Consider the following 23,502-nt stretch of genomic DNA (forward strand, 5'->3'; position numbering starts at 1 on the left):
ATATTTATCTCACAATCAAATATGTTACAAAATGTTGGGATTTTATCACACTTTCCGCCACTTGGAGGTCATATAATAATCTTAAAATTCACAGTCATTAAAAATTCAAACAATGCCAATGAAATTCATTACACACCAAAAACTATGCTAGAATAGGAAGATAATGATAACAAATTTGTGTTCAAGCAAGTCTAATCGACATTACACATTAATAATTGCTGAGTGTACAGAATTTTAGCCTTACACCATTTTGAATATTTAACTTAATTTCGTGCAATCGTTCGTTTGCGTAGTTAGTCATTCGTTATCCGCATTATGAGCAGTTTCGGGTCGGTGTCGTTTTATGTTTTGACTGCTTTTATAATCAATCTACTGGAATTTAAATAGTGATAGTCAGCTGAGCTGGACAAGTGCATATGTTGCTAGTTATTTTGTTTATGTCGGAACTTAAAACTGTGTGTGCAGAATAAATAAACAATTACCACACGTGTGTGATTCGAAACAGTGCAACTGTTATTTTCCTAGTGTTAGTTATTCAATAGGATATTATTACATTTGTAAAAATACAGGTAAGTTAAAAGGTTAAGGGTTGAGGTTAACTTTATATTGGCAACAATATTTTATGGAAATTCACCGAAAAAGTGTTAACTCGCCAATATTATTGGTAAACACGATATGTAAATTGTCTGCGACTATTAATAACTCTGTTTATTATCAAGACATTGCCAAAATTTGTCAAAACAAAATTTCGAGGTTAAATTTTAACATAACCATTAATATGCATAATGCGCAACAAGTTGCATACTATATTCACTTAAAATGCATTACTTTTCAAACCTACGAGAAGTTTTAATAGATTTTTAAAGATTAACGTGGCTTACATTCTGTTAATCAAGCCGAGTGCAATTAAACGCTGTATTCGCAATAAAAAGTAGTTAAAGTTGTTAATGCTCGGCACGATTTGACCTTTCGCTATAACACCAACAACGTTGTGACGTGCAACACAAGCCTGTCCACCACTACATTCACCCGTTCAATCGGTCAACATTCAATCAAACTCAAACCCACACGAACAGGATTAATACACGATTGTGCAATTTGTAATTTAAGTTCACATGCCAACGTACATAACGTATATAATGTGAGCTATTCGAACGATTACGGTTACTGATGTTGCTGTAACGATTACCAGTAATAATGAGCGTGTTAAGTTGCCTTAACTTGTCTTGCGCTGAGTTCCTTTCACTCCTTTCTTTCCGGGGAGGACCAACCAGTCCAACTCGTGCAGGTTGCTATGGTTGCAGGTAGTCAGAGTCGTTCGAAGCGTACAGACACACAAGCCAATCAAACGCGTTCGCAAAGTTCGAGCAAAGCGAAATAAACTTGCGTACGCATTCGATTTTCTACTTGCACGATTCACGACATTCATTCAACATTCAATTATTACCGCGAACGGTGTCCAACAGCACGTCAATTGTTTCATAACTTGTAAAAGTAATAAGTAAAATATAATATGTGGGTGCTGACTAAACTGAAAACAAAAACAAAAGCCTGTGACAAACAGTTGGTGATTGTGTTATAATCATGAAATTACTAAGAAAAGTGAATTAATACCATTGTTATTGTTATAGTCACAAAGAGACTAATTTTGTGTTGTGACGTTTGCACATCAACAAAAACCAGTCGTTTGTTATCACTATTTCACATTAACACGCATTATCAGCAAGGTCAGTATATTAATATGCGGCAAGTGTAAAAGTGCAAAACTATTGTTAACAGTTTTATAATTTGTTCAATGTGTTTCATATATCAACAGTTCACACCGCGCGTTATTAACGGTTTCTTCAAAACTCGTTTTTGTGAAGCGCTGAAAATGCTCAGAATGTTAAAATAATTAGTTAACGTGTCAAAATGTCATTTAAATAAAATAAAAGTAAGACACTAAAATATTTCGAATTTTAGTTGAATTTTTCCATTGATAGGTTTTATAATTGAGTTTGATTCGAATCATCACATCACATGTGGCTGAGTAAAGTTCACTCGCCTTCCGCTGGGTCGAGTTCACACACGAATCGTGCTTTCTTTAGACATTCCAGAAATACGAAGCTAAATTTACATTTTGCACTCATTTTCTCCATGATGTTTTGCAAACAAACCTACATTTCTATAAACATACTTCGATTCACGTCTAAACTTTAGGTTTAATTAACCATGGAATAGAATTACCTTGGAATGCAGTTTCGAACGGTTTCACTTTTAGTCGACGGCAAAACAACAACAAACACGTAACACATTTATAATTTCTATCAAATTATTAATATCGGAGAAAATTTTAATTTTTCCATTTCATTCCATCCAGTGGAATATCAGTAATATTTGTACAAGAATTTTATAATTTCCAACAATAAAATGTACTATAATAGGATTGTTATCACTCTGAATCATCACTATCATCACTTTCTCACGAGTATTATTGTTGCGTGAGCATTTTATAAAGCAACACCAGTAAAACTGGTACTGAGCAAGTTATTAATATCAATTAATGTACATTAATTTTATGATAAAATTCTACGTGATATGAGAATGTAAAATATAATTCTGCTGACGTTAATCTTTGTTTTAGTGTTGTGCTGCTCATCTCAAAGGAAACAAGTGTTCACTAATTAACTTTTAAACTAATTCAAAATGGTGAAGTTGGAGAAACTGGACGAGGATGAAGACGAAAGAACAGCCCTCGCTGTCCTGGAGTATCAACCAACGTGAGTACCACATTTTATTTGAATTTTTGATAATTTTATTTTATTATTATCGGCAACACACTATTTATTTAATTTCAGTGTGTATACTTGGTTGCATACATTATTTTATTAACTACTATTTACTCGCTCAAACAAACTAATAATTTAAACAGCTAATAACGTTTGCTGATGAACAATTGTGCCGTCAATCATCATCATCACTTTTATTTTGTTTGCACAAATAATACACTCACGTAACTACGTAATAATACGCAATTATTGGTATATATTGCTATATATAATAATTATTATTGATATTAATTGCATTTAAACTACACATTTACAGTATAATAGACTGTTAATTGTTTAATTGCAATCTGTGTGTAGTCAAGTGTGTAATATTGAATTATCTTTTATTTGTTGCTTAAATGTGTATGTACAATAAATTGCCAATTACAATTAGATGTTGTTTAAGTTTAACGAATCGTTCGTTTGAGAATAAGTCGAGCATGCTCAATGAATGAAAATCTACGAGTAAAGCCGAGTCAAGGCTGAAAACGCGAAACGTGAAAATAGATTTGTAAGATGTTATTAATAGACTTCTAAGATGTGTTTTAGTGTAAGTTGAGGAAGAAAATAAATTAGCGCGGCATGCGTAACGAGGCAAATTTACACTTTTTAGTTTTATTGCAGTGTGAATCATAGCTGGCAAAATCGACGTTTGATAAAGTTTGAATTCTAGAATGCAAACACCTCCAGGCTGATTAACTATAACGACATTGTAAACATTATTTTTCTAATGAAAAAAAGAACAATAAATTTAACATTATGTTGCCAAAGTGTATACCTATATACACGAATAATTAATTTTTATATTTTGACATTTTTCTATGTTTTGTTTGTGCAATTTGTGTAAATAAGTAAAACGTGCGGTTGAACACATCCGCAGCACGTGAAGGTACAAATAGACCACACGTGGAAAAGTACGAGTAGATTAATTTATCATTTTTATTGTTAATTTTCTTTAAACTAATTTATTATAGTCAAATTACAATATCAATATAATCTAGGCAACCCCCGAAGAATTTTTCTTGTCACACGGTACAACCTTAACTACGGCTTAAAAATGCTCTATTAAATTTTATCTGCAAATAAAAACCAGTTTATCACAGGCAATAAATAATAATTAATTACATTACTAAATATTAAAGAAGTGAAGTGAAATCGATTCAGAAAATTTCGCAAATCTAACTAATATTGGCTATTTTTAATACACACAATCTTTATGTATTAAAAAATTGATGATTTATTGCCAAAGTTTGCCTAAATATTTGCTTCAATATACAACATTATAATTTTTAGCAGTTATTAGGTAATTTAAATTAGCAAATATTGTGAAAATTTTTGTTTCACTTTCTATTCACTACAGATTATTTAGCTAAGTTATCAGTGATTAAAATTTAAGTTTTGCAACTAATAAAAACCAGCGCGACTTTGAATATACAAATTATTGCGTATCATGTATCAAAACCTGCTTACAATGTTTGTAAAATGTGTTCACAAGTCAGTAATAAAAGTAACGACATAATTTGACTTGACCACAAGCAAACTATGACTTAACTTGTACTTTTCTATGAAAAAAGAACAAAATTAAAAACATTTATTGTGCAAAATTTTAAGTAAATTAAGTTAATATTTCGGAATTAAACAAGGTTGAAGTTTTTGCCATTTGAGAAGATCCAACGACAGAATAACATATTTGACGACACGACACCACTGGTAGTAGAGTTGCTTTTGTGCTTCAGTGTTCATAAAAGCACAAAAGACGACGACACGACGTCGTTTCCTTATTATTTTTAATTTTATCATTAACTATTTTATGCGCGTCTTGCGCATCACTCGCTGAACGAATGTTATCCTATCACCATTACACTTTGCGATATAAAGTCTGCCATCTTGTTGAATAAAGCAAAGTGTATTGATCTCAAAAATATGATATGTATTTATAAATTAAGTGACAGATAGTTTGATGATAGCATTATCTTTGTTTAAATATGTTAAGCAAAGCTATTATGATGAAATCTTAAATTAACAATTTAGAATTTCATACAATTAAATGTTGATGTGCAGTTGAATGAACACGATTTCTTCACTTGTCTCTTTAAGATGTCACACTTTATTTAGTAAGTGTGGAAACGTCAATTCGAACATAAAACGCTAAAATATAGCACACATCAAAAAGCATTGACTCTTGTTAGAATAAAATTTAATTCAATTTAATGTTGAAAATATGTAAGTATACTTACATTGATTGCACAATCATTTAGTTTTACCTACTTTAACCCTCTTGATACAACTGAATCTCAGGTTTTTTTTTAGTTTTAAATTATTGACAAGATCAAGTGTGTTTTGTGTTTATATTTTGCGTCTGGGACAAAATCTTCCAAGTCTATCTCAAAATATCTGGGCTGATTTTTAAAAACTTTGATTTATAGGCTTCAGATAAACAGAATTCCTACTAAAAATAAAAAGTAAGGAAAGAAGAAAATTAAAGTAAATGCATCGCATTACTATCACGTGAATCACATGAATTTTGATGATATTAAAACCATAAAAGTACTCTTTTGAACTTAATTAAACTAAATTAAATTTAATTCACATTTTTTTTTGTTTTTAGTTGATTTTCCCTTTTTTAAAGTTAACGCAATCACTAATTTAGTTATTTTTAAACGGTTGACAATGCCACTAATGTGAAAAATGTCAAATTTAAAATAAATTGTACTTGAAATAAATAAGTTTCCAAATGGTTAACGTAATCACTAGCTTGGACTTAAAATTAAGTTGATTATTTGCATTATTACCCAAAGAATGATTTTTTCTTCAAAATTGATTATTAAACTAGCATCATTTGTAATGTAAACAATTGATATCACTAGATAATACTAGTATTCTTTGTTTTTCAAATATTTCTAATAAATCGCTACTTCAATGGCGTCCGTCTGCTGCCTCCCGCCGTTTTTCGAAAGCATGTGCGACCACTCACACTCGCGAGTGTGCGCGCGGCGTATATAACGATTAGCCCATCAAAACACGACTACTGTCCATTTTGTCACCAGACTCAGCGGAGTGTGTGTGCGCCGTAAGAAGATAACGCCGCGACAAGTGCCCATTCTGAGCAACAAGTGCATAGTGCACTCTTTTTAAACAACGCATTATCACCACTCAAATCAGACATAACACTGCATCTCGGACTTAAATCTAATCACAATCAAAGTTGCATTCGGCGTAAATTATTGTTCGAAATTATTTTGAAGTGAAGTTTCATGAGATTATCAATCAGTATTTTGCTACATTCCCAAAATTTAGTGATGAGTTGTGAGCAAAGAACAAAAAAGTAAAAAGTTTAAAATTTATTTAAAATATATTTTAAATTGTTATCATATTTATCGCAAAACTAAAACAGTGAAAAATGACAACGGAAAACAAGCAAATTCCAACTATCAGTAAAACTATCAGTAAAAAGGATGAAAAAACCTATTGTGCTTGCGACAATGACTCTCAAGCGAAGGATACGAAAGAAGTGATCAAGTTGAAAGACACAAAAACATCGGAAACGACGAAAGAAAAAGCTAAAGATGCCGAAGCTTCAAAGTAAGTCTTATCGCAATTTAAAAGTATATTTAAGACTTATATAATTGAGCGTGAAACAATCATCTGTCCATTAGAATTGTTTCAATGTTAACCTTAGTGCGACAAATGCTTGTTATAAATATCGAACCGATTCAGAGGTCAGGGCTCTTGTTATTATTAAAATCAGAGCACTGAGACGATTGGACGAATTTCGATGCGTGCGCTAATTCTTTTTTCAGCGTATGTATTGATGCCCCTGAATTTCTATCAGGAATCTATTTCTTAAGTATGATTTATTAGAGTTTTTGGTGTTAGTATAACAAAATAAATGATTTTCAAATTTCTCGATGCAAATATGGCTACTGTACGTCTGTGGTTTCAACATCGGGTTTATAAATAAATGTGCAAACGTTGAGCGACCAAATCTAGAGCGTGAAAATGAAACTAGTGCAATGTGAGGATAATGATGATTTTTCGATCAAGTTTTAAGCATTTTTAGTCATAATCTAAATTTTAAAAGTGTCAAAAATCAAATATGTATTAAAATAATATTTTTGCGGTTGTTATCACTGTAAAATGTTAAAAACTCATTGATATCTATTAATTCTTAAAATTCCTGCAATTGTTCTTAAACAAATATATAAGTAGTAATTCTAACAATTCTTTGTATGTGGTGTTATCAATGACACATTATTGATATTAGTAATTATTATTGATTGAATTTGAATGAAATTTTACTGTAATTATAATAATGATGATGATGATTGTTACAATATTTATTTTGTGATGATTGTTTAATTGTTTCTATCTATTTAGCAAACAAATTAAGTTTACTCAAAAGAATAAACAAAAAGCCAATCATTAAGATGTGTAAATAATTTATACTTCTTTTGTGCAGGAAAAATGAAAGCAAAAGCAAATTCACGACACGACAAAAAATCGGCCTTACGATGCTGGCGACCGTGGAGTTTTCGAGCTATTGCTCGATGTCCATCATGGCGCCGTTTTACCCTCGCGAAGCCACCGATAAAGGCATGTCCGAATCCCTTGCTGGCTTCGTGTTTAGTTTTTACGCTCTTGTGATATTTGTATCTTCTCCTATCTTTGGTAAAATCGTAAGTATTATAACTTCTCAATTGTCGCAGAAAAAAATAAAACAAAAATTTACTTTGAATTTTACAGTTACCAAAAGTCGGAGTTAAACCCTTGTTCATTGGAGGAATTGCCACCTCCGGTATTTGCAGTATTATATTTGGGTGAGTATATTTATTTTTTAATATGCAATTAGGTTTTTTAAACGCGGATCGTTTAAGTATCATTAGACAACGATTAAGAGGATTGCATTTAGAAATGTCACATTACTTTATCTATTTTTTGATGGTGTAGACATTATGCGTCAAACATAGATTTAGATTTAGATACCACTGTCCTTGATACAGTCTCAATATGCAAGCTTTTCAAGACACTCAGACTAGGATTGTGTTTCAGTTTTACGACAATGTTTTCATCTCTGATTGCGCGCAACAGGTTGTTATTCAGCTTCTATTGTGCGCACAAATTCGTTGTAAATTACATTTAGAGCACGTTCCTACATCGGGATGTTGGTGTGACCCACGGTGACCTATATTTAAATAACAAAACTACGTATTCTCACTTCTTAATAAGTAAAATGATGCGCAAATGTTCCACATATAAAAGGCGTGCTAAAATTAGGTTAATTGTGATACCGGTGACAGGCAACCAACAGTGCAACGTAACTTGGTTGCATATAATAATATTTTGTTTTCGCACGGGTACTGCGAGGTTTTAATTGATCTTAGATGAGTATCTACTTTTCCATTGACGCAATAAATATTTTTTTACTAAAAATAGGTGTTTTCCTGGATAATTCCTCTGTAAACATAATTATTTGCATGGCGAGATATAATTTTGCGATTTAGCGATTAACTGCTAATGGAATAACAACAATTGAGTGTTGAACCGCTCATTAGCCAACCGCCAGTACACCACAACAATAGATATCAAGCACGACAAGTGGTTTAGAAGTTCAATTTCAGTTCTGGAAACTTTTTAACATCAATATATGCGCTAACATGCCAAATTGATAGTTATTAATACTTGATGTGGTTTTAATAGGGATTTTATCATGTAGTTTCTGAAAATACATGAATTTAATCTATTTTTAAATATTTTTAATATAAATGAATCATTTATTGTCTCACAGGATGCTCAATTACGTTCAGGACTACTACCTCTTCACATTCCTGTCGTTTGCGATCCGCGGCGCCGAGGCATTAGGCGCTGCCTCCTACTCTACAGCCGGATACGTGCTTGTAATCAACATCTTCCCCAACAATGGCGGCACCGTCAGGGTAATTTAACAATTTGCGCATAATTGGAATATTTTTGTTGCAAATTCTCACACTTTACAAAATTATTTCAGTAATGTTGTTGGGTTAATGTTTCCTTAAATAAACATGATGATTATTTTGATCATTTTTGTTTTCAGGGAATTTTGGAAACCTTTGTGGGCCTTGGTATGAGTGCAGGTCCTGCGATTGGAGGTTTCTTATACGCGGTAAGTACTCACAACATAAACAATAATTAATTCAATAATATTTCAACCACAGACGAATTATTAAGCGTCTAATAAATAATAAATGCAAAAGCAAACAGAAATTGTTTAGGAAAGATACTAGAATCACACCTTTGGTGTAAACAGTAAATATGCTAATTATTGTTAAATATACTCTGAATGTCTACTAAAGATTTGTTAATTTCTGAATCATAATTGTTATTGTTTGTTGGTGATGATTAGATATTTATATGAACGTTGTTCTTCTAGGAAGGTTGGAGGCTTTGGACTACCATTCTATGTTGTAGGAACAATTACACTATTGGTAGCACCATTAAACGTCTTTCTTTTACCATCAACTAAAGGTAAAAGTTACTAACAACTAATTTTAACTAAAAACTTAAAAACTCAATTTAAAAATTATCTTTTTTTCAATTTAGAATGCGCCATGAACGTTAAAAGTGGATCATTCCGAAGTATACTTAAGATTCCTTCCGTGATCGTGACTTGTTTCATAATTGCGTTGGTATCAACTACCTGGGCCTTCCTGGACCCTACATTAGAACCGCATCTGAGACACGTGAGTGATTTATTTCTTTCACTCTGTGCAAAAAATTAATTTTAATGTTTTATTTTTAGTATAAATTGAGTGCCAGTAATATTGGTCTGATATTCCTTTTGCTCTCGAGTATGTATGGAATCTTTAGCCCAATTTGGGGCTGGGTTTCAGATAAACTAACTAAACACTATTGGTGTTTGATGACTCTCGGCCTCGCAATGTCCAGCATTAGCTTATTACTGCTTGGACCATCTCCAATGTTGACATTTTTGCCGAAATCAATGTGGTTGAACATAGTTGCGCTTTCGTTTCTGGGTGTTTTCGTCGCTATGGGATTAATGCCGACTTATCAGAGCATCCTAGATGGCGCACTGTACGTATTTCTATTTTTATTTTTATTTAAACTTAAACATATATCAAATTAAATTTGTTTGTATTTTTCAGTGAGGATGGTGGTTTTGTAGATAATCTAGGAACACATAGTCTGGTCGCAGGACTTTGGTCATGTGTTTATTCCCTTGGAGAAATGATGGGACCTGCGATAGGTGGCGCTCTTTTAGAACAATGGGGCTTTCCAACTGCAGCATCAGCAATTGCTTGTGTTAACTTCACCGGCGCAATATTTTCCTCAATATTCTTTTACTTCCGTCGGAAAAAGGACCTATCATGCGATATTCTCTCGCCAAAATTAACGCAGAGTGAGGATAAGTACGAGATTGCCGTGGAGAAGGAGAAAAAGAACGGGGAGTTGCATATACGTGCCACAAATGGCGATATTAACAAAACCGTAGTGAATTAATTAAATAATTAGAATTTGGCATAAAAATTACTACAGGATGCGGCAGAAACGCGATTTATTTTAATCAATTAATGTTTCATTCATTCAAATATTCAAATATCTGTAATGATGAATAAAATCCATCCAAGTTTTAAAGTGATAGATTTTCTGCCTCAACTTGTATAAAACTAAAGCAGGGACATAGAAATACTTCAAATTGAAGAAAAAAAAACAAGTGTATATTAGAAAATTAATAGAAAACACTTCGCACTTAGACCGAAGTAAAATTAATAAAAATTTACTGCGATAATGATAAACAATAGTTCAGTTTTAGAATACTAAAGATTTTGCACAGATTTAAGATGAATTATTCAATAGATAGATTTCAATTTTTGAAACATCTACCCAAGTAATATTAGAAATTTTGTAAATTCATTGAAAAAGTGATCAAATAAATTATTCACATAAAATAATTAATTATGTGATTCTTTTGTTCCCGCTCATATAATTGGTAATGATTGATATCCATATTTATTCATAAATATGAAGGTATATATTTTCCATGGTTATTAACCATTCACTTATATTTTGATTACACATCTTTCTTATCTGTTAGTTATTGATATTTTCGATACGATGATTAATGCGCGGACTGCATGGACCCGCTTCATATCATCCTTAGTTATTCGCTACGCTTATCAACGGCCATCGCAACCATGCACACATATAATTCGCATCGATTTGTTTGAACATTTCGCGAGCATACCTGATGACGACTCGTCGGTTGTCGGTTTGTTGTGTTTGTGTTACGCGTCTGTCCAAATATCTACAATACAGTTGTTATTTTGCCATTTTGCATGCTCGAAGCCCCCTCAGTTGATTACCGTTTATCATCGCTATCGCGACTAAATTGTAGAGTACAACCGAGGTGTTGTATTCTTGTGACGTTTCTAAGAAGTCATCATTACTTGGTTGAGTAAATTTGGGTGATCGCGTGTTAGAAATATTTTTCGGCTTCCGACAAACTAGTTTTCGTCAAATTGTTGGACGTACTACATGTTTGAACAAACAAGACAATTATATTTTGTGTTTTTAGTTCATTACTTTATAGTTTAGTCTAGTGTGAGGTGGAATTCTTTATGTGACAATAGAAATATTCTTCAACAAAAAAAACTAACAAAATGCAATATCAAATTCATAGTGAAACATGTGCAAGACCAAGGAATATTCAACAAAGGGTATGTTTCATCTATAATTTTTAATTTCTCTAATTTTAAATCCAGACGTTTTAAATAGCTTTCTGAGATAATATAACGGAATCAAATATAGTCTCTCTATGACCATAATTTTTTTTAGTAGATTGTAATCAAAATATTTAGCAATTAAAAAATATGGTTCATTCATTAAAAGTGGGCATTTTTTAAAATCTTTTTTTTTTATATACAAAATAACTACAAGTTATTTTCTAACAAGAGAAATATTTAAAATCAAACATTAAAAAAAACTACTCCTATATTTAATTTTATACTTAAAATCATGATTCATTAATTAAATATAAGCTTGTCAAAGATTACTGATAATTAAATTATCCATCACTTGTCAATTTTTTCGCACAGTAATCATGGTTTACTGCATTAAACTGTATTAGACACACAAAAGCTGCTGAATGTTGTAATCATCAAATATTCTTTTCTTATCTCTTAAACCGAATTGTTATCGTGCAGTTCCTGTCGCGTGGTTACAACAAAAGTCAAGGGTACACGCAGTCTAGAATCCCATGACGTGTATGTTATATTGGTTGCCTAATTTAAAATAGGTTAGAATAAGAAAAATAAAATAAAATCATTTGTCTCTCAGACGAGTTGGATTGAATATTAGTCGATAAAAACCTAGACTTAAAGCAAATACACGATTAGATATTTGGTGATAGATTGTATCAAACAAACTATTTGATAATCAACAGTCCGGAATAATAGCTTAGATGGACAACATAACGCCATCTGTATATCAAAAGTGTAACGTATAAGACACTCTTTAAATATGAAACGAAGTTGCGTTAGTTACAGCATTTATAAATCATATTTAATAATAAACCAATAGGTACCAGTAACAATAATAATAATAATAATATCATAAAAAGAAATTATATATCTGTACCAATTTCTATATAATGATTTTTCTGGTTAAATATTGTATAATTTTGTAAAAAAAAAAATACTTTTTCGGTTAAAGTAAAGTATCAATGTTTGTTTTATGATTAGTTGAAATCAGTGTACACGTAAAATACACTCACAAACATAATAAAACAACAAGTGTACACCAAGTATGTACGATATTTACAAATGATACAAATATCAGTCACGTGTCTTAGCACCGCACGGATGACATACGATTTCAACAACGCTACTCCTCGTTTCAGTATTAAAACCGGAGTTATTCGGACAACGTCAAATTAAAACTGAGCAACAAACCATTGGGATTGCATCAACATATATTTCGTAAAAATAACTGCACTCGACTAGTACTAGGTGACACCGGATTTAAATGAGGCGTCATTATTATTTCGACCAGCACATCGTGAATTACTCATTACTCGTGTAATTAATTATTAACAATTAATTTGCAATTTGCTACAGCATGACAAAAACAATAACAGCAAGCCAATCAAGTGTAAATGAATAAAAGTTTAATTGCTCTGCGCGATATTTTCATATCAAAGAAAAATATAAGTGAATCAACAATACAGAACCTCGTGCGCGGTGTGATACATCAACAAAGCAACAAATTTATTTGTGCTGCAGTGTAAATTATACAAAGTTGAATAAAATAAAAACAAGCAAATATTATACGTAAGTAATTGTTTTCATAGTTATTTAACTAATTAATAATTAATCATAAATAAATATTAATTTGATTAATCTGCATTCCACTTGAATTGTTGCATAATATTGAACAATAACCCAATTATCTGATAATTATTAATCTGCAGACAGAAAAAGTATAAGTGAAAGTATTATTTTCTTATGTTATAAACAATGCATGTGGTGTCGAGTGTCGCGCATGGTTATGTACTAGTTCACCTTTGACATAAATTTTCAGTTTATTGATGATTCGTGGCTTTATCTCACTGTTGTCAAGCGCACAAACACAAAGCTTAATTTACTTAAATTATGGAATTATTTCAGATTAAGTTATAGTTTCGATTACTTTTCATTTTATTTGGCCCATAAAATCAATATGAATTTTTTAATCAAAGTTGAGGTTCATTTTTTGCTTGATATTGACAACGGAATATTTCTAGTCTAAACTAAATTATAATTTACGCACAATTTGGTGTTATTTAATTCTGGATGTTTACTTTTATTCGTAAAAACATTGATATTGAAATAAAAGCAACATCATTCAGACCTCCAAAATTATGCCAGGACGCAATTAGTTGTAATACAATTGCTTCTTACAGTAAAATCCCCAATTTCATCATCGGTTGTTTCTAATCATTAGTTTCTAGTTTATGACAATATTTACATCGACAATTCATACTTTAATAATTTCCACTCTTCAATGGAAACATTGTAACATCGCATGATTAGATGTTATCAAACATATCTACGACTTAATTATATATATAGGAGTATTTTTTAACGTGTTTTTGAGTATCAGTAGTAAAGTACAAATGTGAACGAACTCTTTAACACATCGGAATTTAATAATATATAATATCATCAATATTATCTATAAATATGATATTTTCAATAGATTTGTTAGTAGTAATAGAGTTAATACTTAAAAATAAATTTCTTTTTATTTTATTTTTTGGTTTATATTAGCGCAGTATTAAGAATTTAGTTTTTTTTTCAATTTCGGTGTTTTTTATCGGTTTAATTATATTTAAAGCTTATAAATACATATAAATTTAATATTAAGTTATTGTTCTATTTATATTTTTTTTTTGTGAATACAATACAATTTTATGAACAAATTTAATTTCAAAGATATAAAATGAATCTAAGGTATTAAGGAATATAAAAATAGACCAAACCAAGTTAATTTTAATTGATAAAAGTGGAGAAAGATATAGTTTGCAGACGAGACGGTCGAATTGATATTTTTTTGATTTGAAATAGACAACTTTAAAGAAGGTAAAAAAATTCAAACTCGGTCATCTCGTCCTTATATTAGACAACTTGTGAAGGGTGATAATATAAAGTAGATTTCCTAAAACGGAGAGTTACTCAGTTTGATCTATATAGAAAATTGTTTTCGAAAAGTTCAGGGTTATTTTATTTGAGGAGTAACAATTTTTTTTGTATTAGTCAGTTTTAGATCGTTAGGTGTTTTATTTATTTAATATTAATACAATATTGATAATCAAGGTTTTTATGCAGTTTTAAAATATAGTAATTGAAAAATAAACGTAATTTAAAAATTAGTAAAAATGTGAAAAATATATGTGAAAATGAAATTCAACAAATCTGTTTTTTGCAATTATATTTAACCAATATAGGGGAAGGGGGGCAAAGTGGGCCCCTGGGGGCAAAGTGGGCCCCTGAAATTCAGTTGGCTTAAAAAATTGAGAGGCAAAGTGGGCCCCCTAAAATTTTTTATAAATAAGAGGGGAAAATAACTCACATCAACAAATTCGAAGTAAGAAATGAAAAAAAAATATATAAGCAAAAAAATGGATACAAAGGTAATAGCAAAATTTTTATGGGCGGGGGCCCACTTGCCCCATATTCTGAATTTTTTTTTATTTTGATAGACACGGTTTATTAATATTGAATACTGAACAAGGATGTAAAAAATAGGGTAACGAGTAAAAAAGGTAAACAAATCCCCTTTTTTCGCTTATGGGGCCCACTTTGCCCCCCTCTCCCCTAAATAAAATCATTTTAAGTAATTTCATAATATGGAGAATAATATAATAGACCAAACCAAGTCATTGATAAAAGCGTAGAAAGATGAAGATTGCAGACGAAATGGTCGAATTGATGTTTTTTTTAATTTATTTTTCATTTTACAACTTTAAACAATGTAAAAAAACTCAAACTCGGTCATCTCATCCTTATGTCAAACAACTTGTAAAAAATGATAATGTAAAGTTGATTTTCAAAATTAGAGAGTTACTCAGTTTGATCTATAAAGAAAAAATGTTTTCGAACAATTCAGTGATATTTTTTTTTCAGTGACGTAACAGTTTATTATTTTGATTCTTTTCTATTTCAATATTACTTGGTTTTAAATATTTTATGCTTTTTATGCAATTTAAGATTTTACAATTTTAATAATTAAAAAACATTTTGAAATCAGTAAAAATGTGTTAGTAAACAACTTTTTGCATGATAAATATAAGTGAAAGTGAAACTCTTCAAATCTGTCTTTTGCAATTATGTTTGAACAATATAAATAAAATCAAAGTTATTTCATATAAACGGGAATATAATAGACCAAACCAAGTCATTGATAAAAGCGGAGAATGAAGTTTATGGACGAAATGGTCGAATTGATGTTTTTTTATTTTGAAATAGACAACTTTAAACGATGTAAAAAAACTCAAACTCGGTCATCTCGTCCTTATATCAGCCAACTTGTAAAAATTGATAATATAAAGATGATCCAAAACAGGGAGTTACTCAGTTTGATCTATAAAAATATAAGTATTTTTTCTAATTTCAGATGGCATAAATATTCATATTTGTTGTTCTTTTTTTTAATAACATATTTCAAAAATTAGTAAAAATGTGTTAGTAAACAAAATTTATATTAATATTATAGTACATTTTTTTCTTGAATTTTTTTGTTATTGTTTTATTAAATGAAGTTTTTGCATGATAAGTATATGTGAAAATGAAATCCATCAAATCTGCTTTTTGTAACTAAGTTTATACAATATAAATAAAATCAAATTAAGTAATATCATAAAATTGAGAATAATATAATAGACCAAACCAAGTCATTGATAAAAGCGGGGAATGATGAAGTTTATGGACGAAATGGTCGAATTGATGTTTTTTTTTTTTTTTGAAATAGACAACTTTAAACGATGTAAAAAAACTCAAACTCGGTCATCTCGTCCTTATATCAGACAACTTAGAAAATGAAAAAGAGAGTTACTCAGTTTGATCTATAAAAAATGAGTGTTTTTTTTTTTATTTCAGATTTTAGTTCTTTTTTATTTTAATAACAAAATTAGTAAAAATGTGTTAGTAAACGAAATTTATATTAAAATTAAGAGATTAATACTAGGATACATATTTTTTTATTCTTGTTTCGATAAATAAAGTTTTTGCATGATAAATATATGTGAAAGTGAAATTCATCAAATTATTTTTTTTACAATTATGTTTAAGCAATATAAACACAATATAAATAATTAAAAAAGCTAACTATGCGTTATACCATTATATATTATTATACTCTATCTCACCTCTAATAACTTCTATGCCGTTATTTTTTATAAGAAACAATATATAACAATAATTACGAACATTCTATTAGCATTTACGCACGAACATGTCAATGAAAACATCACGTCCCTCTTATCACCAATTATCTACACCTACACTCATGGAATACTTGAGATCCTTGAGATTATCGTTTAGTAATCAGTTATACCGAAGTGGCAGACTTGTTTGATTTTTAAAGTCGTTTTTCATTTATTCAGCCTAATAAACACATGTTGCTCATTTTGTGCATGTCTGTCGATTAAAACTTTTCATCATTTTTTTACTAAGCGTTCTTGTTGTGTCTGCTCAGTTATACGATAACAAATTATTTTCAAGTCAAAAATTACTGTCAACTAAAAAACTAAAGTTTTTAATCTACTTCCTATATTATACCGATTAATTTAATATTGTGATGATTTTAGGCAATGGATACGAGTAATGATAGAGTGAGCAGCGCTGCGACAGAATATCGAACACCATGTGCCAGTTTGCAAAGTTCTGGTTCATCGTCAGGGGGTTCAGATACAAGAAATTTGACGACTTCAATGTTTTCTGAAGTAATCACACGCCCATCGTCAATGGACTCATCTTTAGATGGTCGAAGAATACGCAGTAAATCAATGTCTAATATTTGTCCAAATGATTATACTCCCGGAGAAGTTAGAAGAATACGAGAAAGATTATTAAGGTAAAAATATTTTATATTCATGTTGAATTGAATTTTTAATTTATTTAGTGTATTTTAGAACAAATTCACATTTAGAACCGTCAGCAATTAAAAAGTTTTCAAGCGCTCAGAAACGTACTTTAGCATCATTAGCCATTATTGATTTTATGGCATTTTGCTCAATGTCCATCATGGCGCCGTTCTTTCCAAAAGAAGCTAAAGAAAAAGGACTCAGCGAATCAGTATCCGGATTTGTTTTCAGTTTTTACGCTTTGGTGATGTTTATAGCATCGCCAATATTTGGAAAAATAGTAAGACATGATTTATTTTAGAATTACTTCATAAAACTTAATATCTTGATTGTGTTTTGATGCAGATGCCAAGATTGGGTGCCAAATTCCTATTTTTAAGTGGAATGGTAACTGCTGGAATTTGCAACTTAATGTTTGGGTAATTACATCATTTTAATATAAAAATATGAATTTATTACTAAATGCGCGGTTGTTTTCTAGATTATTAGAATACGTCGAAGATTACACATTGTTCACAACATTTTGTTTGCTGATAAGAGGCTTGGAGGCGTTGGGCGCGAGTGCTTTTTCAACAGCAAGTTACGTTTTTGTTGTTAAAGCATTTCCTAATCAAGTCGGATCGGTTTTGGTATGGTTATAATCAGAATGATGAAATAATAAATCTATTTTTACGTTTCCCATAATTTTAGGGAATATTGGAAACCTTTATAGGTTTAGGAATGAGTACTGGTCCCGCGTTAGGAGGAATTCTCTATTCGGTATACTAAACATTTAATTCATTCTAAATTAATTAATGCAATTAATTTAATTGTTTTGGTGGCAAATATATAGAATTATTACAGGTATTGTGTTTCTAGGGTAGCTAGGTGGATTTGCCTTGCCATTTTTTTCGCTTGGTGCGACAATGCTCATCATTACGCCAATCAACGTCTGGTTACTACCACAAATTCAAGGTAAAATTATTAAAAACCTAATTTTATAGTTTTATTGAAAAAACTAATAATTAATATTGAAACTAATTGCAGAGTACAATGTTGATGATAAAAATACATCAACCATGACGTTACTCAAGTTACCCACTGTTATCATGACAAGCGCCATTGTTATTGTTGTTTCCAGCACATGGTCGTTCTTAGATCCAACTTTAGAACCACATTTAAGACAAGTAATCTTATTTCTTAAAGAATTGTTTATTTTTAATTAACAATTTGACTAATTTCAGTTTGATTTGTCACCTGAGAAAGTAGGTCTGATCTTTTTACTATTTTCTGGTCTGTACGGAATCTCCAGCCCGGGATGGGGCTGGCTCGCAGACAAATGTCATAATCATTGGGCCCTAATGATCTCTGGAATGTTTTCCTGTACTGTAGGACTGTTACTTTTAGGACCATGCCCATTATTTACGTTTCTATCACCGTAAGTTCCTAAATTACGACTCTAATGCATACACAAAGATTAACTCGGCTTTTATTTTCAGATCTCTATGGTTGAATATCATTGCACTCTCAATTTTAGGTATATCTGTGTCATTATCGTTACTTCCAACGTTTCAGAGTGTTTTATCTAGTGCCATGTAAGTAAACCTTCCTGACTACAGAATTTAAGTTAATAATGTTTAATTTTAGTGAAGGTGGTTGTTCAGATTCTTTAAGCACATATAGTGTAGTGGCTGGTGTTTGGTCCTGTATGTACTCCCTGGGTGAAGTATTAGGACCAACTTTAGGAGGAATTTTGCAAGAAAGTTATGGATTCCCAGTGACTTCAACAATCATGGCGTCTGTAACGTTTTTCTTGGGCATAATGGGTTGCATATTTTTCTCGGTGAAAACCAAACCCAAGAAACTAGGCTACTCTCGTATTCCCAGCAGTGAAGATCTTACTGATTCATGGAAGAGCGGATTAAGTCGTCATTCCGAAACAGAGAAACCCGCATATTATTCACTTTTGGATCCAGACTTTCGATTACAAACCAATGGTATACTCTATGGCGATTCGAAAAAAATTGATGACGTAAGTATTAAATATAAATTATGAATATCTCTTTAATATATTGACGCATTTATGATTACAGTATCGCATTGGATATGACAAATTGAATAACGTTGGCTATACGCAGAAAGGCGCCTGCGAAGTCTGAAACCGCACTGAAAATGTGATAATGTAATAATGTGATTTATTTACCAGTTATTACTAATTAAGATTAATGTGATTAACCAACTATCTGTTTATTATCTAGATTTAATTTACTGCAGATTGTTATACTGTACTACTGAAAGTTTAAAGCGTGTAATATTTACAAATAAATAGTATCGTCAAGTTATTTTCAAAAATTATCAATCACTATAGGCAACCTAACATCCATCTTCGTCAAAACATAACCCAGTCAAAAGCACGTCGTTGCGTTCTGTGCTTCAATATTTCAAAATAAACGCTTGACAAACACAAAATCATTGCACAAAATGGTTGTAACGAAAAAAGGTTTAAGTGACGGAAGTTCTGACAGTGATAACGTAGCTGACAACGACGCAATTCCTTCTGATTCAGACTCAGATTTCGATTCTGATGATGATTCAAGTAGTGATGAAGACACTGGCCCTCAAGACCTTACAGCTGCCAGTGCAAACGAATCAGATCACAGAAGTGATGATGAACACGTTGAAGAGGAAGAAGAAGATGAAGTTATCAAGGCAATACGTCGTGAAAATACAAAAGAAAGAGACCATCCACCAATTATCAAAAGTGAAGATCACATTGTAGACATATCTTTTCATCCTCATGAAAATATACTTGGTGTAGCATCTATAACAGGGGATGTTTTTTTGTATAAATATACAAATGATGAGAATACACTTGCACAAACACTGGAAGTGCATACAAAAGCATGCAGAGATATTGAATTCAGTGAGGATGGTAACATTTTGTTTTCAACTTCAAAAGACAAAAGCATTATGTTATCCAATGTGGAAACAGGGGGTTTAATAAGATTTTATGAGAAGGCACATGATGAGGCTGTGTACTGTCTGAGTGTCTTGGATGAGAATCTTTTTACTACAGGTATGTAAAATGATTAGTTTCTCTAATTTTACTTGGATATTAAGTAATTAAATATTAAAATTAAGGTGATGACAATGGCGTTGTTAAATTATGGGATCTTCGAGAGAATAAAGACACACCAGTTTTTCGGTTCAAGAAAAATGAAGATTACATCAGTGATATTATCTCAGGAGATGATAAAAAATATTTGATTTGTTCATGTGGAGATGGCTCTTTGACAACATATGACTTACAACAAAGGTTTGAAAATTGCCATATCAACTTAGATGATATTTACATGATAATTTAACTTTCAGAAAATTCCTAATGCAATCAGAAGAAAACGATGACGAATTTACATGTCTTGGACTGTTCCGACGCGACACAAAATTGTTGGCTGGTTCAACAAAAGGACGACTATACTTATACAACTGGAACGAGTTCGGCTTGCACAGTGATATCTTTCCCGGGCCGAAAACCGCAGTAAATGCAATGATTCCAATAACAGAGAACATAGTAGTCACCGCTTGTGAGGATGGAATCCTACGAGCGACACATTTGTTCCCGCATCGGCATTTAGGGGTAGTTGGTCAACACGATTTATCAGCTGAACGTGTTGATATTTGTAACAATGGTCAATTTATCGCATCGTGCAGTGATGATAATGATATTAAATTTTGGAACATTCAATACTTTGAAGACTTTGAAAAAATGTCGGAGAAACATAACAAGAATAACAAGAAACGCGAAATGGAGTTCAACCTACCCTCATCAAAGCGTCAAAATGTCGCAGATTTCTTCAGCGATTTATAGATATTTATATGCCATGTAAATAATTATTATTTTGTATGCTGTTCAATAGAAGGCGTTGAATAAAGTTGGTTATTATTCTGAGTTGGCTTTGTAATAATTGCTAATCTATTGCAATAACAACGCAATCAATATTTGTATGTGAAACATGCGCGTGTGCAGAATATGTTTAAAGCAATCGTCTAAACTGGTCTACGATTTGGATTTTGGCTCGCCGACGATTCGCGCCAAGTTGTTAACGTGTATTCAGAATATCGTAAGTTGACGTATGGAAATAAATCGATACTAATTGATTATCTCTGACAGAATTCACGATTTCTCGACGTGAATTACTGCATTTGTGAAGTATGCTTTACCGCCCTGAACACCGCGTATGAGCTGCGCGAAATGCAAATGACCGCTGAGGCAGAAATTAAATCCGTAATGATAAACGTTGACGATTACGCCAATTTGAACCAGTATGTACTGGAAGCTTCGCGGCGTCGTGAAAAACTCTACAATAATAAAATACAAGTACGCGCTGATGGCATTCTTCTGAATGATATTAAAGAAGAAGAACAATTGGCGGCCATTGCTACCATAGATCCTACAGCATCAACTTCCAGTCAAGATGCAGATCCTTTTCTAATACCATTAACAACTACTCCTAATACTATTGATACCGTAAACGCTATGGGTTTACATGTGTTACAACACACTTCTGAAATGGCGGATGAGAATCTAGCTAGCACGTCAGCTCAATCCGAGCCTGAATTTAAAGTACCTTATGGAAAGATGTGTCACATTTGTTTTCGGCAATATCCAAACCGCACGTGTTTATTGAGTCATGTACGTGCTGTGCACCAAACTCAGGGCAAAACTAGAGTTATCAAACGTAGCGTATTGAATAGGAAACTACATCTATTGTCACCGGATGAAATGTGCGCTATTCATAGTGAAGTGGCGAAGAAGTGCGAACAGACGCAGTGTTACGAATGTAGAATTACATTAAAATGCGCGCATGAATTGCAATATCATATCACAGCGATACACAAGGGCTACACGGTTAACAATATCAATTTTAATGTCAAATGCAACATTTGCTCGGCAACCTTCGGTCATAAATATTTAAAGCTGCACCTGAAGGGGCATGAACTCCAAGTAGGAGTGGAGAATATATTTTGTGAAGAGGTAAAAGGGCAAGGTGACAATGGAGAGGAGAACGAATTATTACATTATTGGCAGTGTCAAGCTTGTAAAGTGATGTTTAAAAGTGATGAACAATCAATGGAAGAACATCTGAAGATGCATCAGACTTTAGAAAAATAATTAATTGTTGATATTTATATACTTGTTATGTTTTGTGTGTTGCCAAATATAAATTAATTTATTAATTGTTTTCATGTGATCTTTCTCTATTATTCTAAAAATAATGTAATGTTGTGTTTGATATTGTATAATTCGTACAAGTATCATGATTTTAACAATAACTAATGTGAAGTTGACCAAAAATTACAAAAGTTTAGAGTATTTATACTAAATTTAAAGTTTAAAAACACAATTTTGAATTGATTGAAATCTGTCGACATTAAAATCAAATCTACGTATTTGCAAAACGTCGACAAAAAAGGTAATTAGGAAATCAACTTCCGGAGAACGTTTTTTAGTTTAGCGGTAGATTATTATCTATGCGCATAGATGTCTGCCGTATGTAACCAAGCCTGATGTGACTGAAATTAATTTTAAAAGTGATAATCAATAAAACAATCCCCTCAAATAATTTTAAGAATTAAATCTTTGATTTTAATTTTACTTATATTTAATTTTTGTTTCCCATTTCCAATATAAGCTAATTATTTATTGCTCAATTTTGTGCATCCTTTTTCTTGGAAGTTACCTCAATATATAAACTTATAGACAATCCCAAAAATGTCTTATGCAAATAGAACTGTTCTTCCAACCGGTATGAACCTGTTGGAATATTTGGTGGGAAAGTGCTCCCATCGAACTTCTGATTGAAAGCAACTATTTGCATAGTCCTGACAGGACAATCATTAAAAGGCGCTCCGTCTATGTACCGTGGATTTACAACAACTTTGTAAAAATCACGTTTAATTGTATCACAAAGATCCAGATCAAAATCAAGTAATTTCAAGCGATAATCTGGGCCGATTTTCTTGTAGGCACGAGTCTTGAGAGTGACTTTATTTATAGTTCTATCAAAAGGTATTTTCGTCTCAACGCTTACGTTAAACGCG

The 23,502-nt window shown here is 31.6% G+C and overlaps 4 protein-coding genes across 9 annotated transcripts; all 4 read left to right on the forward strand.

Annotated features, from left to right (window-relative positions):
- The first annotated feature begins 370 nt into the window (after nt 1-370).
- On the forward strand, nt 371-10,753 carry LOC135796311 (MFS-type transporter SLC18B1-like). 4 transcript variants are annotated; one of them, XM_065308289.1, is made up of 10 exons: nt 371-569; nt 2,624-2,759; nt 7,267-7,483; nt 7,551-7,624; nt 8,593-8,740; nt 8,878-8,946; nt 9,218-9,308; nt 9,384-9,523; nt 9,583-9,875; nt 9,947-10,753. In XM_065308289.1, exons 2-10 carry the CDS (start codon nt 2,686-2,688, stop codon nt 10,299-10,301), a joined length of 1,461 nt encoding a protein of 486 aa, XP_065164361.1. In that variant the 5' UTR covers nt 371-569; nt 2,624-2,685; the 3' UTR covers nt 10,302-10,753. The 4 variants fall into 4 exon arrangements, with proteins under 4 accessions (XP_065164361.1, XP_065164360.1, XP_065164362.1 ...); XM_065308288.1 differs by lacking the exon at nt 371-569 and adding an exon at nt 1,380-1,727; XM_065308290.1 differs by lacking the exon at nt 371-569 and adding an exon at nt 1,791-1,933.
- Nucleotides 10,754-11,006: 253 nt separating this feature from the next.
- Nucleotides 11,007-19,742, forward strand: LOC135796309 (MFS-type transporter SLC18B1-like). Of its 2 annotated transcripts, none has more exons than XM_065308285.1 (12): nt 11,007-11,518; nt 17,146-17,411; nt 17,470-17,701; nt 17,767-17,840; nt 17,903-18,050; nt 18,112-18,180; nt 18,285-18,375; nt 18,448-18,587; nt 18,645-18,838; nt 18,900-18,995; nt 19,048-19,432; nt 19,494-19,742. In XM_065308285.1, exons 1-12 carry the CDS (start codon nt 11,462-11,464, stop codon nt 19,557-19,559), a joined length of 1,818 nt encoding a protein of 605 aa, XP_065164357.1. In that variant the 5' UTR covers nt 11,007-11,461; the 3' UTR covers nt 19,560-19,742. The 2 variants fall into 2 exon arrangements, with proteins under 2 accessions (XP_065164357.1, XP_065164358.1); XM_065308286.1 differs by lacking the exon at nt 11,007-11,518 and adding an exon at nt 12,652-13,129.
- A 38-nt stretch (nt 19,743-19,780) lies between these two features.
- On the forward strand, nt 19,781-21,349 carry LOC135796312 (WD repeat-containing protein 55 homolog). The gene is made up of 3 exons (XM_065308292.1): nt 19,781-20,476; nt 20,542-20,716; nt 20,773-21,349. The coding sequence occupies exons 1-3, from the start codon at nt 19,882-19,884 to the stop codon at nt 21,266-21,268; spliced, it is 1,266 nt and encodes a 421-aa protein (XP_065164364.1). The 5' UTR covers nt 19,781-19,881; the 3' UTR covers nt 21,269-21,349.
- A 30-nt stretch (nt 21,350-21,379) lies between these two features.
- LOC135796314 (uncharacterized) lies at nt 21,380-22,643 on the forward strand. Of its 2 annotated transcripts, none has more exons than XM_065308294.1 (2): nt 21,380-21,521; nt 21,572-22,643. In XM_065308294.1, exons 1-2 carry the CDS (start codon nt 21,414-21,416, stop codon nt 22,571-22,573), a joined length of 1,110 nt encoding a protein of 369 aa, XP_065164366.1. In that variant the 5' UTR covers nt 21,380-21,413; the 3' UTR covers nt 22,574-22,643. The 2 variants fall into 2 exon arrangements, with proteins under 2 accessions (XP_065164366.1, XP_065164367.1); XM_065308295.1 differs by having other exon boundaries at nt 21,383-21,507.
- The last annotated feature ends 859 nt before the right edge of the window (nt 22,644-23,502 follow it).

The sequence above is a fragment of the Atheta coriaria genome, unplaced genomic scaffold, assembly GCF_025399875.1.
Source record: "Atheta coriaria isolate IRGN ID8LTWV9N9 unplaced genomic scaffold, Caltech_Dcor_3.1 hic_scaffold_7_pilon, whole genome shotgun sequence".
NCBI classification, from domain to species: domain Eukaryota; kingdom Metazoa; phylum Arthropoda; class Insecta; order Coleoptera; family Staphylinidae; genus Dalotia; species Dalotia coriaria.

What these genes read in the sequence shown, in the direction of transcription:
- LOC135796311 (XM_065308287.1), top strand. Translation starts at nt 6,208, where the DNA reads ATGACAACGGAAAACAAGCAAATTCCAACTATCAGTAAAACTATCAGT. An exon ending in ATTTGCAGTATTATATTTGG is followed by an intron (nt 7,625 to 8,592) that starts GTGAGTATATTT and finishes ATTGTCTCACAG; the next exon opens with GATGCTCAATTACGTTCAGG. An exon ending in TAGAACCGCATCTGAGACAC is followed by an intron (nt 9,524 to 9,582) that starts GTGAGTGATTTA and finishes TTTTATTTTTAG; the next exon opens with TATAAATTGAGTGCCAGTAA.
- LOC135796309 (XM_065308285.1), top strand. Translation starts at nt 11,462, where the DNA reads ATGCAATATCAAATTCATAGTGAAACATGTGCAAGACCAAGGAATATT. An exon ending in CAAGGAATATTCAACAAAGG is followed by an intron (nt 11,519 to 17,145) that starts GTATGTTTCATC and finishes TGATGATTTTAG; the next exon opens with GCAATGGATACGAGTAATGA. An exon ending in TTATTTACGTTTCTATCACC is followed by an intron (nt 18,839 to 18,899) that starts GTAAGTTCCTAA and finishes TTTTATTTTCAG; the next exon opens with ATCTCTATGGTTGAATATCA.
- LOC135796312 (XM_065308292.1), top strand. Translation starts at nt 19,882, where the DNA reads ATGGTTGTAACGAAAAAAGGTTTAAGTGACGGAAGTTCTGACAGTGAT. An exon ending in TGAGAATCTTTTTACTACAG is followed by an intron (nt 20,477 to 20,541) that starts GTATGTAAAATG and finishes ATTAAAATTAAG; the next exon opens with GTGATGACAATGGCGTTGTT. An exon ending in ACATATGACTTACAACAAAG is followed by an intron (nt 20,717 to 20,772) that starts GTTTGAAAATTG and finishes TTTAACTTTCAG; the next exon opens with AAAATTCCTAATGCAATCAG.
- LOC135796314 (XM_065308294.1), top strand. Translation starts at nt 21,414, where the DNA reads ATGCGCGTGTGCAGAATATGTTTAAAGCAATCGTCTAAACTGGTCTAC. An exon ending in TAACGTGTATTCAGAATATC is followed by an intron (nt 21,522 to 21,571) that starts GTAAGTTGACGT and finishes TATCTCTGACAG; the next exon opens with AATTCACGATTTCTCGACGT.